This window comes from Esox lucius, chromosome 6, assembly GCF_011004845.1.
Source record: "Esox lucius isolate fEsoLuc1 chromosome 6, fEsoLuc1.pri, whole genome shotgun sequence".
In the NCBI taxonomy this organism is placed as follows: Eukaryota; Metazoa; Chordata; class Actinopteri; order Esociformes; family Esocidae; genus Esox; species Esox lucius.
The window spans coordinates 23,653,554-23,671,229 of record NC_047574.1 but is presented as its reverse complement, the minus strand read 5'-3'; the positions used below and the strand labels follow the sequence as shown (position 1 = coordinate 23,671,229).

Sequence of the window (17,676 nt, the reverse complement as noted above, 5' to 3'; positions counted from 1 at the left end):
GGGGACATTGGACACCTTCCCCGGTCAAACATAAAATACTTTCTCCACCCATTTTCTACGGTCTTAAAAAAGCCATGATGGCCTCAGGGTGGTCTGTCAATCAAATGTTTGAAAGTAACCTTCTTAAGCATGCGTCGTAAACATGAAAACACAGTCAGCATCAGAAGTCCTTAACAAACCCTTAGAAGTGCAGAAAGCTGTGTGTATGTCTTTCACTGTGAGGAGAAAACATTTATCATATGGCTGTATTATACCGTTCGTCTGATCTCATTTGTGCAGTGCTCTTTCTGTAGGAGGAACTGCAGGGTTTTCAAAGCATATTTTCCCCTTTCCGATGAAAGATGCGCGGAACACCGTGAAATATGGTGTCATAAAATAAAGAACGGCCGTTAAATGAGACAGCGTCCAGTTGAATTCCTCAGCCGAAGTCCATGAACGTGATGTACAGTGCTAATGCTTCACGGGCCTTCTGATGGGTTCCACTGATCCATCTTTATGACCAGTGACCCGCTGTGTCGACAGGCTCCCACCAGTCATGTTGCTCCTGGCGTCTGTTAAGGACCGCAAGGTGATGTAAAGAAGATTTAAGTCGAGGGATCCCAATGGACTAGATTATTAATACAGCTGCTGAATCCTTCTAAAGTTAATGCTGGTAGTAAAACCTTGTTGAGGCGTTGTTGGTGACTAACAGACACATTTAACTAGCAGCGCCTGGGTTGTTAATCTCACATTTGTCTCTCTGTAAATTCTCAAGACCCTTTCCTTCCTTTTTACCTCAGACTGTTTGTGTAGAAAACAAATGGAGCTCCTGGATATAAAGCGAGTAGCCGTGCACAGCACGTACCTTTCTCCGTATATCTGTGCACACCCCACATCTGGCGCCTCATTCCTTTCCAACACTGTCATGTTTAGGAAGGTATTTTCATGCGGCAGAGGCAGTGGAAATCTCCAGAAACAAGGCCAGAGGAGGACTTCAGTTTTCCACCATGATCCTGGGATCGGGCTTTTTATGCTCACGTTCTGTATGATAAAGAAAATATAGAGATCCTCAAAACTGATTCAATACTATTACTCTCATTGTCTATTTGTGGCCAATTGTAAGCACAGAAAGTATAAACGTTTTTCCCAACAGTTTTGTGTTTCTACCAGACAGACTATTTGTGAATAGACGGCAGAGGTTGATGACTTGGGTACCTGAAAGGTTGTTTTCATGTACTGAATACAAGACCACCTAGTTTTGCCACCTGAGCTCTTTTGTCTCCAATGACAGCAATGCACAAATAATCATGTACCCGAAATATGACCATCAATATTTATTGGAAAGGAGCATAATAAGTTCATCTGAAGTTATTATATCATCTGGAACCTTATAACTCCTTGCTTTCTGGAGTCATAGTGTCAGAGGATTGTTAAATCATTGTGTTAAATCAGTGTGATTCCAATAGTGTACTATATTTACTCATAAAGGAGTTTCCAACTCCATTGTTTCATAGATACAGTGATGGAAAAAATAATTGGATCCTCTGCTGATTTTGTACGTTTGGCCACTGAAAAAGAAATTATCTGTCTATAATTTTAATGGTAGGTTTATTTGAACAGTGAGAGACAGAATAACAACAAAAAAATCCAGAAAAACCCATGTCAAAAATGTTATAAATTGATTAGCATTTTAATGAGTGAAATAAGTATTTGATCCCCCCTCTATCAGAACGTCTTTTATACAGGTAACGAGCTGAGATTAGGAGCACACTCTTAAAGGTCCCCCTGCTCAAGAAAGCACAAGTACAGGCCCGTCTGAAGTTTGCCAATGATCATCTGAATGATTCAGAGGAGAACTGGGTGAAAGTGTTGTGGTCAGATGAGACCAAAATCGATTCTTTGGCATCAACTTAACTCATCGTGTTTGGAGTATGAGGAATGCTGCCTATGACCCCAAGAACACCATCCCCACCGTCAAACATGGAGGTGGAAACATTATGCTTTGGGGGGGGTTTTCTGCCAAGGGTACAGGACAACTTCATCGCATCAAAGGGACGATGGACGGGGCCATGATCCGTCAAATCTTGGGTGAGAACCTCATTCCCTCAGCCAGGGAATTGAAAATGGGTCATGGATGGGTATTCCAGCATAACAATGACCCAAAACACATGGCCCAGGCAAAAAAGAGTGGCTCAAGAAGAAGCACATTAAGGTCCTAGAGTGGCCAAGCCAGTCTCCAGACCTTAATCCCATAGAAAATCTTTGGAGGGAGCTGAAGGTTCAAGTTGCCAAAGCTCAGCCTCGAAACCTTAATGACTTGGAGAAGATCTGCTAAGAGGAGTGGGACAAAATCCCTCCTGAGATGTGTGCAAACCTGGTGGCCAACTACAGAAACATCTGACCTCTGTGATTGCCAACAAGGGTTTTGCCACCAAGTACTAAGTCATGTTTTGCAGAGTGGTCGAATACATATTTCACTCATTAAAATGCAAATCAATTCATAAAATATTTGACATTCGTTTTTCTGGATTTTTTTGTTGTTATTCTGTCTCTCACTGTTCAAATAAACCTACCATTAAAACTGTAGACTGATCATTTCTTTGTCAGTGGGTCAACGCACAAAATCAGCAGGGGATCAAATTTTTTTCCCCTCACTGCAGTTGTACCAACCGACCAAAAGACACCACAATGTTGAACAAAAATACCAACATGGATCAAATTGTACTGGCATGTCCTGTTTCCATCCATGCAATAGTAACTTTTGTGGTATCAGGAAATACATCCACATGAGATGGTTGAGTGGGGACATGGTTTTGGTCAAGGCAGCAGATGATTTCATAGACTTTGGAAAATGGAGAAGAGAAAATGAGCATGCAATTGAATCCACACGTCAGCAACCCCCGCATTCAAAACAGCGTAAAACCTTCACAGCATTAGGGCCCGGATTTAGCTCTGAGGAAGGGAGTGGATGCCTCCCCGGACCCCTCACACTTCCCCTCCCATCCCCTCCCACGGCCCACGGGGGACCAGGAGATTTATGGAAGGGTGCCCCACCCAGCGCCCCACCGCCTCTGCTAGGGATTGCAGATGACAGCCTGTCTCATATCCTCTGGCCATGACTGAGTACGTGTGTACGGAGGATCGTACCACCTGGCTGATCGTCGGTGAGGCCCTGGCCAGACACCTGCATGTCTGGGGAGATAAGAGGAGAACCAGGACACTGAGGGCTCCATGACTCATTGACATGGTTTCTAACCCACTGTCTGGGAAAGAGGTGGCGGGTCATCACTGTGTGCTGTGGCCAGGAGGTTCCTTTCCCTGTCAAGGGGAAACAAGTGATGTCAGTTCTCCCCACTGTTATGAGTTTATGTCCCTTTGTTCGGCCCAGTGTTTCCATTAGTGAACAGGTCCCTTACTTGAGGTTCACAGAAATGGCAAGGAAAAGCCTTCTGGGAAAAAAAGAAAAAAAACGGGTTCAACCTGAGCTTACTTCCTGCTTTTGTTGGGACACTTCGGAATGTGGACGATTGTATAAATATTTCCTTAAAACGTCCTGTGCCTCTCTGGCTAACAGTCACACCATAAAACAAACAAACAAACAGTGGCTCACAATGCAGTCTTTGTGTTCCCACACCGGCGTGGATATATCGAATTTTGAACAAAAACAACACTGACTCCAACGACCAAATGAGAGGTAATATAATATCTCCATATTCACTGTTGTTTACCTTTATGACTACAATAGGAAAATAACAACCAACTGCCATTACCATCAACTCACAAATGGAAACGTATGTACTGTTGATATGGTATGTCAAGGTTATGCAACACAGTCAGAAGAAGAAAAATTTGAATGAAAATCCTACAAAATCCCTATTAGACTTTAAGACTAAACTCCTCAATGCTGACATGATGTTAGAGGAAGACAAGTGGCCCGGAACTGCATAGGGAATGTCTTTATGAGTTTGTAAAGCGATTTGGAGTAATAAAGCACACTCAATTTGAATGATTCAAATGTAACAGTATTTTATAAATCGTTAAATATCCTATAACCCCTACGCCTGGTATATGGGCCTGATCCAGACAGGATCCAGTCAGGAATTGAACCCTGATGCCCCATGAACCCACACATAACTTGGCAAAATGTGCAGAATTGGAGGGATTGGAATTTGCTAAAGGCAAACAGGACGGGTGTGAACAGTTTGAACATTTTGTCATTTCATATGTTCTGAGGTGAGGGGGCTTGTTACCATATTAATTCAGGCCCTTGCCTGTAGGCTATTTGTGTGACTGGACTTTCTTAAATAATACTTGACTAACCCTGTCCAATTAGAACATTCCTGTGTAATGATAACATGAAATTAATATCAGATTGGATGGATACAATCTCTGGCAGATTTCAACATCTAGCAACACTTCTTAAATCCATATCATACAGCAACGTTAAGCTGATGGTATGTCTGGACCCAAGCATTTCAGAAGACCTAATGTTGTTTTTATCTCACAGGAACGTTTTTGTGGATTACGGATCAGTAAATCAGTATATTCTTTACGACGGGATAAAAACCTCTGGAATCATTTCACCATTTACCTCTCAACAATAGATTACAAAACCCTCTCCCTCTCTGTCTTCCACTCATAAAACACTGGATTCAATTACCTACAAGTGGTACAATAATCCCATTGCTGGTTATCCACTGTAAAGATAAGAAACCATAGGGATTCCCAGTGAATGATTATATCCTCTCTCAGAGCACACATGGTGGGTGTCTTCCCTCATGTACAGTGGGGCAAAAAAGTATTTGGTCAGCCACCTATTGTGCAAGTTCTCCCACTTAAAAAAATGAGAGAGGCCTGTAATTTTCATCATAGGGGCACTTCAACTATGAGAGACAAAATGAGAAAAGAAAATCCAGAAAATCACATTGTAGGATTTTTAATGAATTCATTCGTAAATTCCTCTGTAAAATAAGTATTTGGTCACCTACAAACAAGCAAGATTTCTGGCTCTCACGGACCTGTAACTTCTTCTTTAAGAGGCTCCTCTGTCCTCCACTCATTACCTGTATTAATGGCATCTGTTTGAACTTGTTATCAGTATAAAAGACACCTGTCCACAACCTCAAACAGTCACACTCCAAACTCCACTATGGCCGAGACCAAAGAGCTGTCAAAGGACACCAGAAACAAAATTGTAGACCTGCACCAGGCTGGGAAGACTGAATCTGCAATAGGTAAGCAGCTTGGTGTGAAGCATAGACTGTAAAAATAATGGACGACGCCCTTTCGCTCTTTTCCATTGGTGAAAAATGAAGCCACCAGTGTCCTGATACGGCGCTGACATCTTGGACTTGCGTCTGCGCAGATAGCGATCTTGGGACCAGTTCTGCGCATTAGTTATGCGCAGTAGCGAGAAGGAAGTAAAGCCGTAAAGCCGCAGCCCTCACTCTCCCTCGCAGAATGCGCATACCGTAATCAATCGCAAGTCCAATAATACAAAAATAATTGGTAACTTCTAGCTAACGATCACCTGCTAGCTATTAACATGGCTATTAACGAGGCTTGTTGTCTTTTAGCTAACGTTAGCTTGCCCATTACATTTATTTACTAATTAAATAGCTTATAAATTTAACTTACCGAAAAAAATTCAAAGATCGATTGGAAATGCCAGATCGGTTAACACAATGTACTGCAGAACAACCCATTATGTCCGTGTGAAATTATATCAATTATAGAAATTTAGAGATTAAATGTAAAGTTCCAATCTCCTCAGTCCTCCGAAGATTCAGTGGCTCCTCGGCTCAGATAGCTGTCAATCACAGCTGTGAATCACGACGTCACACCACCGTTTTTAGAGCATTAAATAACTAACTAAAAACAAACTTATTTTAAAAACAAACTCTTGAATTTACATTAGCGTGATACAAACTACAGTAAATGACAGAAACCAGCTTCGGAAAAATATATTTGAAGGGTAATTTAATTGTTTAGTTGGTCTCGCGTCCCAATGAATAACATGGGGAGGGCGGGGTTTATGACCTATACTGGGACCACTCACCAGGGGGCGATCGAGACGTTTTGGCTTCACTTTTCAGGGCTTGTGTGGCACGCTTGGTGTGAAGAAATCAACTGTGGGAGCAATTATAAGAAAATGGAAGACATACAAGATCACTGATAATCTCCCTCGATCCGGGGCTCCACGCAAGATCTTAAATGATCACAAGAACGATGAGCAAAAATCCCAGAACCACACGGGGGGACCTAGTAAATGACCTGCAGAGAGCTGGGACCAAAGTAACAAAGGCTACCACCAGTAACACACTACGCCGCCAGGGACTCAAATTCTGCAGTGCCAGACGTGTCCCCCTGCTTAAGCCAGTACATGTCCAGGCCCATCTGAGGTTTGCTAGAGAGCATTTGGATGGTCCATCAGAGGATTGGGAGAATGTCATATGGTCAGATGAAACCAAAATATAACTTTTTGGTAAAAACTCAACTCGTGTTTGGAGGAGAAAGAATGCTGAGTTGCATCCAAAGAACACCATACCTACTGTGAAGCATGGGGGTGGAAACATCATGCTTTGGGGATGTTTTTCTGCAAAGGGACTAGGATGACTGATCCGTGTAAAGGAAAGAATGAATGGGGCCATGTATCGTGAGATTTTGAGTGAAAACCTCCTTCCATCAGCAAGGGCATTGAAGATGAAACGTGGCTGGGCCTTTCAGCATGACAATGATCCCAAACACACCGCCCGGGAAACGAAGGAGTGGCTTCGGAAGAAGCATTTCAAGGTCCTGGAGTGGCCTAGCCAATCACCAGATTTCAACCCCATAGAAAATCTTTGGAGGGAGTTGAAAGTCCGTGTTGCCCAGCGACAGCCCCAAAACATCACTGCTCTAGAGGAGATCTGCATGGAGGAATGGGCCAAAATACCAGCAACAGTGTGATTTATTTTTTTCTCACATTATCTCTCATAGTTGAAGTGTACCTATGATGAAAATTACAGGCCTCTCTCATCTTTTTAAGTGGGAGAACTTGCATAATTGGTGGCAGACTAAATACTTTTTTGCCCCACTGTCATTCTGTAGAATTTTAGCAGAAATTATTACAGAATTTCTTTGTCCCTGCGAACCAAACCAGTTGTTACTGTAGGAAGTCCCTTAACCATCAGAAAGTTGTGTCACTGTCCTTCGCTGGTAATGATTAAATCTGTACATTTCTAGTTTACGAATGTACCTCTGAGGCAGGCCTACAGAACCCTAATGACCTCGCTAAGCTCACCAATCCCTCTGACCACTCAGGTACGCCAGGCCAGCTCCAACCCCCTGGGCTCTGGACTGGGATACTTGGAGCACATCTGCCAGCTCATTGAGAAGATCGGTCAGCTCCAAGATCACAACCTTCGGCTACAGAAGCAGATCTGTGGCCTGCAGAAAAGTGGAAAGATGACTAAGATCAAAGAGGTGAGTCACATCTTTTGTGTTCGTCTCGGAACCCTAAAGTTAGCTGAATGCATTCTCATTCATAGCAATGAACTGGGAGCAGTTGGGATTACCTACTTGGCTCAGGAACAGCTCTGTCGGCTTGAGATTCATAAATCAGTGCCTCGCAGTACAGTTGAGTCATTGTGTTCAAAACCTGGTCTCAGCATAATGACAGTGCCAGCGGGTCTAGCAGAAAGCAACTCATGTTGGACAGGTGTATTTCGGAGAGGGCTGCCATGTCTCGTTGTTGTCTAGTGACACCTTGTGGTGGGTCAGGGAACTGCAAGCTCGGTTATTGTTGTTGGTCAGGAAATGCGTCTCGATGCGCGACTCTTCCGCATCTGCTGTGGAGCTGTTGTGATTAGTCATAATTCCAAGCTGAACATGACAGTATTAAGGTAAGTAATTTTCTATGGTCAGATGTGTAGAAAATAACACTTTATTGCTTTTCAGTGCCTGATCCTATCCACTTTAACTGTTCTAATGAGTCCTGGGGATTGTAGAGGAAATCAGAGGACAAGCAGCATTTAAACAAGCAGCTCAATTCTGAAAAGACCAATTAGTGAACAAATTATCAGAATTGTGTGGCCTGTGTAAAATGCAAATACGTGTAAATGACTTATCGCAAGCGAAGCTGTCTTAAAAGGGAGAACATTCTTAACTTCATATATTACTACCTAATTTGTCAGAGATAGGAAGCTCCTAAACATTTTTGAAAAATATTTTAAACGCTGCTGTAGGTGTTTTAGGGCAGACTCAAGAAAATCCATCTTTGATTTCCAGCTTGACTGTTGTCCAGCTGGTGAGGAGATAGCATGCCTTAAATTGAATGGTTACTCCCCCATGCTGTCACAGTGTAGCTCTTGCTGTTTGAGGACATCAGTAAGACTTGTCAGTCACGTCTGGCGAAACAACATTTAATAAATAGCACAGCTGGTTTCAGCCCACTACAAGTCTTCAAACATGTGGGACGCACATTAACTTTGTAATTTCATTGCAAAGGGAGATGCGAGAGATTTTGTTTATGTGAATGTAGTTAATATCAAGCCTCAGGAGGTACTTCTCCCTCTGCTTAGAGAGGGGAGGAGTCAGAGAATGTGGCTGGGACAATGACACTCACAGTGTACTATGATAGGCTTTACTATTATACTCTATAGACTACGGAAAAACAACAACTTACAAAGTATTGGATTTCCTGAAAAGGTTCATGTTAGTAAAGCATACTCTAACATTTATGTATCACATATCCTAACATTACTCTGTCACGTACTCTAACATTACTGTTACATACACTAACATTACTCTTTCACTTTAACATTACTCTTGCAAAGTTAGAAAAAAGACAAAAAAGATGTCTATGAAAACGTTTAAACCAAGTGCAATGTCAGCAGTAAAATAAGGCTAATTATGTTTATTGTAAGCTCCAGTAAGATTTCAAAACGTTCTCATAAAATGGCTGCAATTCTACTCAGTTAACAATGTGTAACCTATAAAATCCCCAGGCCGGCTCTCCTCTCTTGCTTTCTGTTTCCAAACAGGATGAATAAGTTTGCTCTGAATGTTATCTTACCAACGCCAGAGAGAGAGAACAAAATACCTTCAGTTATGTATGGCTTTTTTAAAGTTGTTGTGTAGTTTAAAAATATTGGTGGTTTAATAACATGAACAAACTTGAATTTATGGTTCACAGTTCACAGGGTCTCACCATTAACTCAGTTATATTGGTTGACCCAACATGTTCTTAAAGTGTTCATGGTTGGTCTTTGGGAATCAGTGGAGCATTAGAAGAAAATCTGACTTTGAATTAGAAAAACAACCACTGTTTTATAGGATTTCTCTCGATGGCTTTGGTGAGACCTTTACTGTATTGTATTAAACGTTGCCCACTCCCCTGTGACATTTGTCTGTGCTTCTAATGAAAAGTACTTGTGGTGGGGGGGGGCTCGTTTTCCTTTTGGGTCATTGGCACAATACCGAAGCTGCTACGTTCAGAGATTTCAGAGTACTTGTTCAGAACTAGCTATGTCGGTTTAGGCCTAGGGGCCGGAAAAGCTTTCCACTGAAGCAAAGGGTAAGCCCAGCAGGATCCTACACTTCAAAGACAGAGAGAAAGACAGAGAGGAGAAGGAGAAGAAGTGAGAGACAGAGGAAGTTAACCTCAATTCAGTCAAACTTGCGTTGGTATATTTATGTAGTTACTATTTTTCCCGTGGTCAAATTAACCAGCCTTGGGTACTTTATAAAAACCTCCTATTATTAACAGGGCCAGTCTCCTTGCAGGTACACTCTCAGTTTTTAGAATTAGTGTGTGGGTACTGGATGAATATCATAAATAAAGATATTGCTAGGGTGTTTGAATGAATCCCAGCCAATAAGAGAAAAAAAAGAAAAAGATGGTAGATGGATGGTAAGGCAGTGGGATGGATGGTAAGACAGTGGGATGGATGGTAAGACAGTGGGATGGATGGTAAGACAGTGGGATGGATGGTAAGGCAGTGGGATGGATGGTAAGGCAGTGGGATGGATGGTAAGACAGTGGGATGGATGGTAAGACAGTGGGATGGATGGTAAGACAGTGGGATGGATGGTAAGAGAGATCCCAAAAGTTCCTATGCAAAAATAACCACATCCTCTCTTCAAAAAGCTATTTTCAACAATCTTAGCAAGACGTACAATTATTTAGGGTTACCAAATGCAGCTATGATTTAACTTTGATAATTGCATTTTTACACAGCCATTTTGACACAAACATACCTTGAAGATAACTTCAAGGTATTCTTCCTGGGGCCAAATCCTGTCTTAATACACGGTGCACGTGATTTCGAGTTTGAGGACCACACTGGTTGGCCTCCCAAGCGTTTGGTAATATCCCCTGCTGCGAGTTTTTCTGTGGCTGGGCCACAAGCTGAAACACATCGATGACACATCAAAAGGAGGAGTCACTCAGCTGAGACACATCTAAGCTCCATGAATTGGCAGTGCTGACATCCCTTGGTCCCAGTGTTTGGGCCCTTATAACCCCACCCTTCACACCAGGGTCACCGCTGGGTTCATTATGAACACAGACATCCAGACAATGGCCAGTTACCACCTACGTAGACCGCCCCCCGCCGCCATGTGTTTTCATTTTATTACCACTCACATAAAGTGACGTGAACAGAGGCTTCAGCGAGTAGTCAAAACTGGCAGAAGAAACAACATTATGGTCCTCTCTCAACAATATCCCAAAAACAGCATTACCTCAAAAGACAAAAAGGAAACCACATGATGGCTGTCGTTGGTATCCCGAGGAACAGATGTGAACGAACGGTACATTCCAGTGCTGGAGTGTTTTGGAACTTCCCTTTGCCCCGGAGTGCAAAGAGGCATTAAGCCTCTAACAGTTAAATCCTCTTCTCAGAGGTCAAAGGCCGGGTGTGGCGGCCCTCTGAGTTCCCAAAGGTGGGCTGCCTCATTCTTCGGCTAAGCACACACAGATGGGGTGGTCCATGGAGAGGGGAGAGGCCACACAGTTAACGCCTCCTAAAGCAACCCTTGCAAACTCCCTGTCAGTGTCCTCACCTGGGGGAGAGTTTGATTAGGGGTCCGGCTGGGATGTCAGACTGTGGTCAAATTTTGGTATAAACAAAAACATAGTTCTGGAGCATGACTTCAGTGGTCATATATAACGCTAGAGTACGTTTATGCCTTTTTCAGTCGAAACGTCACGTGGTTGGGAAACCGACTATTCACTGTCACCAAAAATTATTCTGAGAGAGATTACTCCCCAAAGATGTTAGAGTTAACTAAGGAAGGATGTCATGGATAGAGTTAGCTGGGGAAGGTTTAGGAAGATGAGGAAATTACTTCACTTTATGAGCAGCAGGAGGTGCAGATCTGGGTTCTGAGGTTGTAGAGGCAGCTGGCGTGTAGCCTTTATCTGCTAAAAAACAACTACTGTTTAAGTGACGTTGCAGGTTTCATGGTTAACAATGAGGCAGGAAGAAACAACTCTCATCTGCAGGCTTTCATCTTATTCCATTTACACTGCAGCTGGACATCTGCCTGGATTGAACTATAGCAGTATTTTATGTTATAGTTCAACCCTGGTGTCCAGAGTTTCCTTAGCTAGGATAAGAGGATGTGGAATTTATCCTGATAAGGATACAAACAAGAAATTCTCTGTCATTGTTCGTATCTGAATAGCATGCCTTGTGTGTTGTAGGCATACAAGAAACAACTGTCAGGGTCAATTTAGAGCTCTGAAATGTATCTTTTTAGGTTAGGTTACCATGAAACAAACAAAACATAGACAATGAAAAGGGAAATACCCACTATGAAAAAACAACAATGAAAAAGCTGAATGTTTAAAACAGTAGAAAAAACTCAGACCACATACTCTTTTAAACACTGTAACATCATTCAGCAGCTCTAAGACGAGTGTGCCGTGGCCATAACACATTTTCACTCTCCTGATTGCGTAACAGATGGTTATAGGCTGAGCAAAGTATCTAGTCGTGTTTTTCTCAAAAATAACTGCCTGTGTCCCTCCTACTCACGGTCCCCTGTCTTCTTCTCTGTTTTTGTCCTCCCCCTAGGACTTCTTCCTGCAGCACTGTAGCTGTGGGACCGCAAGCATGGCTTTCCAGGAGAATAAGAGGCACTCCAGGAGTGAGTTCCCCAGCTCCTCCGTAAGCGGTACCCTTTCTGATCTGTCCACCATCCCTGAGATCACACGGCACCCAGGACTCCCTGACAGGACAGGTCAGTTAACTGCTGGTTAACATGACGGAATCCAAATCATTGGATTACAGGATCGATGGTATCAAAAGTATTGTTTTAATTTGTACCATATTTTAATGCTGTTTCTTTATATTTTCTTTGCAATCACACATTGGCATAAAATTGTGTTTTCATTTTTAAGAATCAATTGATATAAATAAATATATTTATTGGTCTAGAAATGTGTGGAGAATCTCAGAAACAGTATTTTTTTTCACTTGTTAGTATTAAGCTCGGTTTGACACCTTGACAAACTCAGCACAACAACCTATTCATGCAGGACTCATGCGGTCACACACAACGTAAACCACATTAGAACCAATTAAAGTAAATGTTTGCATAATGTTTCCCTGAAATGGACCTAATGGCTTTAGAAGAAAGTCCTTAGATATTCTTGGGTTTTGAAACATGACCGGTCATGACCCCAGAAGTGTTTTCACACAGAATTCCCCTTTTCATCATCTCATATAACACTGGAAACAATGCTAATCACCCAACAACAGAGTCATTCCCCCAAATGTTATTATGCTCTTGTTTTCGGAGCAGCTCGCGTTCCCCCAGGTATGGAGGTGTGACAGTATGGCACCCCAAAAGGATTACTTGGAGCAGTAGAAGGAAATTCCTTGCATTCTGCCTATGGAGGGAAAATGTCTTACTCCTTGGATTCAAGAAACACACAATCTCCCCTCTGATATGTTTACAGCAGCAGCAAAGAGAGAGCAGGCTGTCTTCTGGGACAGCTGATTGACATCACCATGCTTCACAACATCACCCAGTCCTTCCCCCTACTTCGAGCAGTGATCGATGTGTCTTCTTTTTCTCTTTGTTCTATAGAGAGTGACCGGGGAGAATGCCAGCCCCTCGTGTCTCTTTGGGGGAGAGGCCTGAATCGGAGAAGTTACACAGAGGGGGAGACACGCTCCTTTCTCTATGACAGTATGGAGGGTCTCTCTGTACCAAGCAGACGGGTGAGTCAGTCTGACGTCATTCTTCTGACTCACGTAACAAAACATTTAAACACTGTTTACACTGCAGCTATCTACATTCACATTTCAAAACGCCCGAAGCTTAGCAGACTGGGGGGAAAGAGATATGCTCACGCTGACATATGTCTGGTTCTGTAGCTAAGTGAGAACTTGACCTGGGGCAGAGTGAAGGATCTGGTGAAGAAGACCAAGCTGAGAAACCAGAGCAAACTTGGCCTGACATCCACCTCTCTGAAGAGATCCTGTCCACAGCTCTACTGGTAAGGACCTCTCTGCTCATCCAGAATGTTTACCTTCTAAATCAATGATGTCCACTCAGGTGGACTAAAAGCCCTAGGGCTACTCAGCCTATACACAACAGGGACTCAAGACTGAGAAGGTTTCCTTCTTGATAAAATGCACATTAGGAGGTACTCCTGGCAGTTGGTAGTACAGTAACCAAAATAACTATAGTCAAAATATTTTCTTTAGTAGTTTCCATAAATCATCGGAACAACCCACAACCACTATAATTTTTTTTTTTTGAAGTGTCAGAATGAAGAAAAAAAAATGCTTGGACACAGGCACACTCTAAAATAGGATCCACTACTATATGTGCTGTTCATTTGATTTAGAATTACATTTGAGTGTTTTTTTTTCTCAGTAGAAGTCGATGAACTATAATTTCCAATACAAATTTCGTCTTCCCATTTTCTATGATAAAAGGTTACTGGTGACTAGCACTGCTGGGTTTGTATGGCCTGAGTCCAAAACCACAGAAAATGAACCACCCCCCCTCATTTCTTGAACAAAACAAAATTGGCCTCCTGTAAAAGTGTGACAGTTTTTTTTACACATAGGAATCTACAAATAATGGGAACAGACAAGGAAGAATTTAAAGTAATCAACCAACAACTATATGTAAGATTCTTGGCACATTATTTCAGATTTGTTTCCCGTTTCCAAATGTGAAAGGTTAGTGGATAAATAGTGGCATTCTTTTGTTTGAGGGTTGTAGAACACAGGAATCTAGTGGGAGTTGCAGAGGTTGAGGAAATAACAGCAATATTTTTGGCCCATCAACATATTCCAAAAGTTGGATGGGGCACTTCTCAGAAAAAGTAGGGAGTTTGGCAAGAACCCAGACAAATAGCGGAGGGGTTGCATTGCAGTGTCAGGCTTGAGGTACACTGGGAGGATTCTGGCAATTTAACGTATGGACCAAAGAGATACAGTAATTATTAATGAGGAGACTCTCTTGGAAACAAATGCCTTTTGAAAAAAATGCATTTTATGTACATTGCTCAATTTAATAGCATTGGAGCAAATCAACTGACAATGCCCTTTTTTCCTTCAGCCCTGACCTGGGACTAGTAGAACGAGCGGGAAGAAACAGGAACTCCATGATTGCCTTGGGCCATCAGAACAGACTTGACTTCCCGTGGCCCCAATAACAAGGTGCCCAAAGTTAAGACACATCAAAATATTGCTGACATGTACTGACATTTTCAAAGCCTGCAGTGCACATACAATCCCAGCTCATTTAGCGGCTATCAGTATTTATGCACAGTTTATATCAGTGCTAAAACTGACCTTGTGTTGTGTACTGACCATGTGTTGTATAACTGACCGTGTGTTGTGTACTGACCTTGAGTTGTGTACTGACCTTGAGTTGTGTACTGACCTTGAGTTGTGTACTGACCTTGAGTTGTATAACTGACCATGTGTTGTATACTGACCTTGAGTTGTGTACTGACCTTGTAATGTGTACTGACCTTGAGTTGTGTACTGACCTTGAGTTGTGTACTGATTGTGCTCATATATTAAGAGAGGTGTAGGCAATTGAAAGGCCCATTGGGATGTCATTGTTATTCAGTGAAAAAGGACAAGATCACAACAATGTTACAAAGAAAGTTGCATGCAAGAACCTGGAATATCCTGGGCTTTTGGGTCACTAATCATAAAGACATCCATAGAGGTCAAAAACATACGTAAACACTGCCCACACTGAATGTCTGTTTTTTACCCAGATATGAAACAGATGGCCCAGAGGGGGAAGAGACTGCCCTGAAGAGGAAGACAAAGTAAAGTTGCACAGATTGTTGACTGGACAGAGAAAGTTTTCTAAAAGGTTTGAAAGAACACTTAAGATGGATGACAAAATCTTGATTGACCCTTGAGAAGAAAAGGGGAGATTTCATTGTTTTAGGGAATTGTATTTATATGAGAACAGACATCCATTTATGCCACAATGGACAATAAAATGATAATAATTATTTAATTGTGTACTATAAACCTATATGGTCCGCTTCCTCAAAATACTGTATATTTAAAGGAATTCATTTCAAGAGTATGTGTTGATGGAACAAACCATATAATATGGTAGTTCCAACCAAGAAACAAAAGTCTTGGATTAAATAAATGTAACTTAATTTCAGACAATAATTACTGCCACTTAACTATAAAGTTTGCTGGTTGTATCTTGTCTATGCTAAGGTTTACTCCCTAATTGAACAGGGCTGACAAAGTCTGCTGCATAAAAATAATCCAGTTTTCCTAATTTGCTTGAGCACTTCCAGTCCATGTAGTATTCACACAAAAACAAGCAGGTCCAAACAACGACACCCAAAACAATGAATACATGCTGCATAATTAAGTACTTGCATCAAAATCTATATGTTTTCATCTCTTGATATGCTGTTCCAACCAATCATTACCGAATGGCCCAATAAATACTAACTACAGCTATCAATATATCTTAGCACAGTAAACCCCCTTTTCTATGTTTTGAAGATTTTTCAATAGTGTAATTATAGTTAATACCATAAAAGGTAAGTAAATATATTACAGTATCGCAGCATGGGATGTTTTTTTCTCACTAAAATTGTTTTACTAAAGATGATGAATGCAGAATGTCACTAAAGAGAATGAACATCAAGAAACCAACTGCTTTACAGGGTTTATTTAAAAATGTTCTGGTATAATGCAACGGACAATAAAATACTCCAAACTAACAAGTCAGTGCAAAAACAAAGCAATTTCTGAAACATATTTTACACATATATTGTACTCCATAAAAAGCATTGTAACTTACCTAATGTCATCTATTGTCATATTCTTAGTCTCAAACCCTTGGACAAATGTGAAACATAGCACACATATTTCAGAATTACTTAATTACAGCATTAAACCTATTTTTTGAGAATTATCTTCTTGTTTTAAATCTAGGCCCACTGGGCTATTTGTGTAAGCACTATACAGGGTTGATTACAGTGATGTTGTGTGTATGTGCTGTATATAATAGAAGTCTATGCGGTGTGTACAGTCAGTGTGTTTGTACAGGGGGAGAAGTCACATGTGAGTAAATTCCTTAGTCTGATGGAAATGTGTCATTTTTATAGATTGAGGTTCCATAATCCTTAAAGATAAAGAAATCACTGCCTGCCTGTCATCAGTTGTTACAAAATGTTTGTAATATATTGCCATCTGTTTTTTAATGTTACTCTGACTTATATATGTTTAACAAAGTCAAGAAAAAAAAGATTGCTCATTTGATATTACTATAAGATTTGTATTTATATTTTATTAGGATGCTGTTGATTATGTTCATTATCAAAATATGATTTTTTTTATTGGGACATGCCAAATCCTGTTTGTTGGGATAAGTGATGTATCTTCTCTTCACAACTGCTAAAAATCTTAATGAGGTTCCTTTGATGGAATCTAGGCTAAACGAGTGCCACGGTACCTTGGAAATGTCACTGATTAACTAAAAGGAAAATGTATTAATGTGTTAAAAGGATAATACAATTTCTCAAAAAAGCCTGAACCATTTACTGAAATGTTCTGTGTTGTTTTTGAGAATTTACTGAGACAAAAAACAGACTTTTGATACTGTACCTATCCAAAGCTAATGAGTTTTACATAACATCATCTTGTACTGAAAATAATAATAATGCACATGTACCAAACTGAATAAACGTAACTCTAGATATTCTACTCAAGCAGAAATTTTTTGTTACCAAGCAATAAATGTTGTCAATATGTAAGATAAATATTTTGTTGTTCTGGTAACTAATACAAAATATAGTGATCTGTATATTGTATATTGTACACCACTTTTCAAAGTAATTTTTTAAAATAAAGTTTTCATGTATGCTGTGCTTTTGTGCTTTAAGTTAATATCACACCACTCATTAAGTCCAAATCATGAAGCAAATCATGTTTCTCCTGGAGAGTAGAATGTAAGACCACTCCTTCACTATAAACTAGCAAGTATGTGTCCTCAGAGATTAAACTCTCAATGATTTGTACTAATAAATAATGACTAACGATTCTCATCTAGATGAAACTGCAGGAAGTGGACATGTCTTTTCCAATCAGAGAGAGCCTTCACAGCCAGTGACTCTGGAGATTCATACATATTTTGATCCATGCTGAAAATGTATCGAATAAAACACAGTCTCCATAGTGTGAAAAGGACAAA

At 41.0% G+C, this 17,676-nt stretch overlaps 1 protein-coding gene across 1 annotated transcript in view; it reads left to right on the top strand.

The window, feature by feature from the left end:
- The window catches only part of si:ch211-250c4.3 (uncharacterized protein LOC100535981 homolog), a 28,598-nt gene extending 11,414 nt beyond the window's left edge, over window positions 1-17,184 (top strand). Inside the window, exons 3-8 of the mRNA XM_010870288.3 lie at window positions 7,282-7,443; window positions 12,042-12,207; window positions 13,060-13,193; window positions 13,350-13,471; window positions 14,548-14,648; window positions 15,221-17,184. Coding sequence (XP_010868590.2) covers window positions 7,282-7,443; window positions 12,042-12,207; window positions 13,060-13,193; window positions 13,350-13,471; window positions 14,548-14,644 — 681 coding nt within the window. The 3' untranslated portion in view covers window positions 14,645-14,648; window positions 15,221-17,184. The remainder of the gene's footprint in view (window positions 1-7,281; window positions 7,444-12,041; window positions 12,208-13,059; window positions 13,194-13,349; window positions 13,472-14,547; window positions 14,649-15,220) is intronic.
- The last annotated feature ends 492 nt before the right edge of the window (window positions 17,185-17,676 follow it).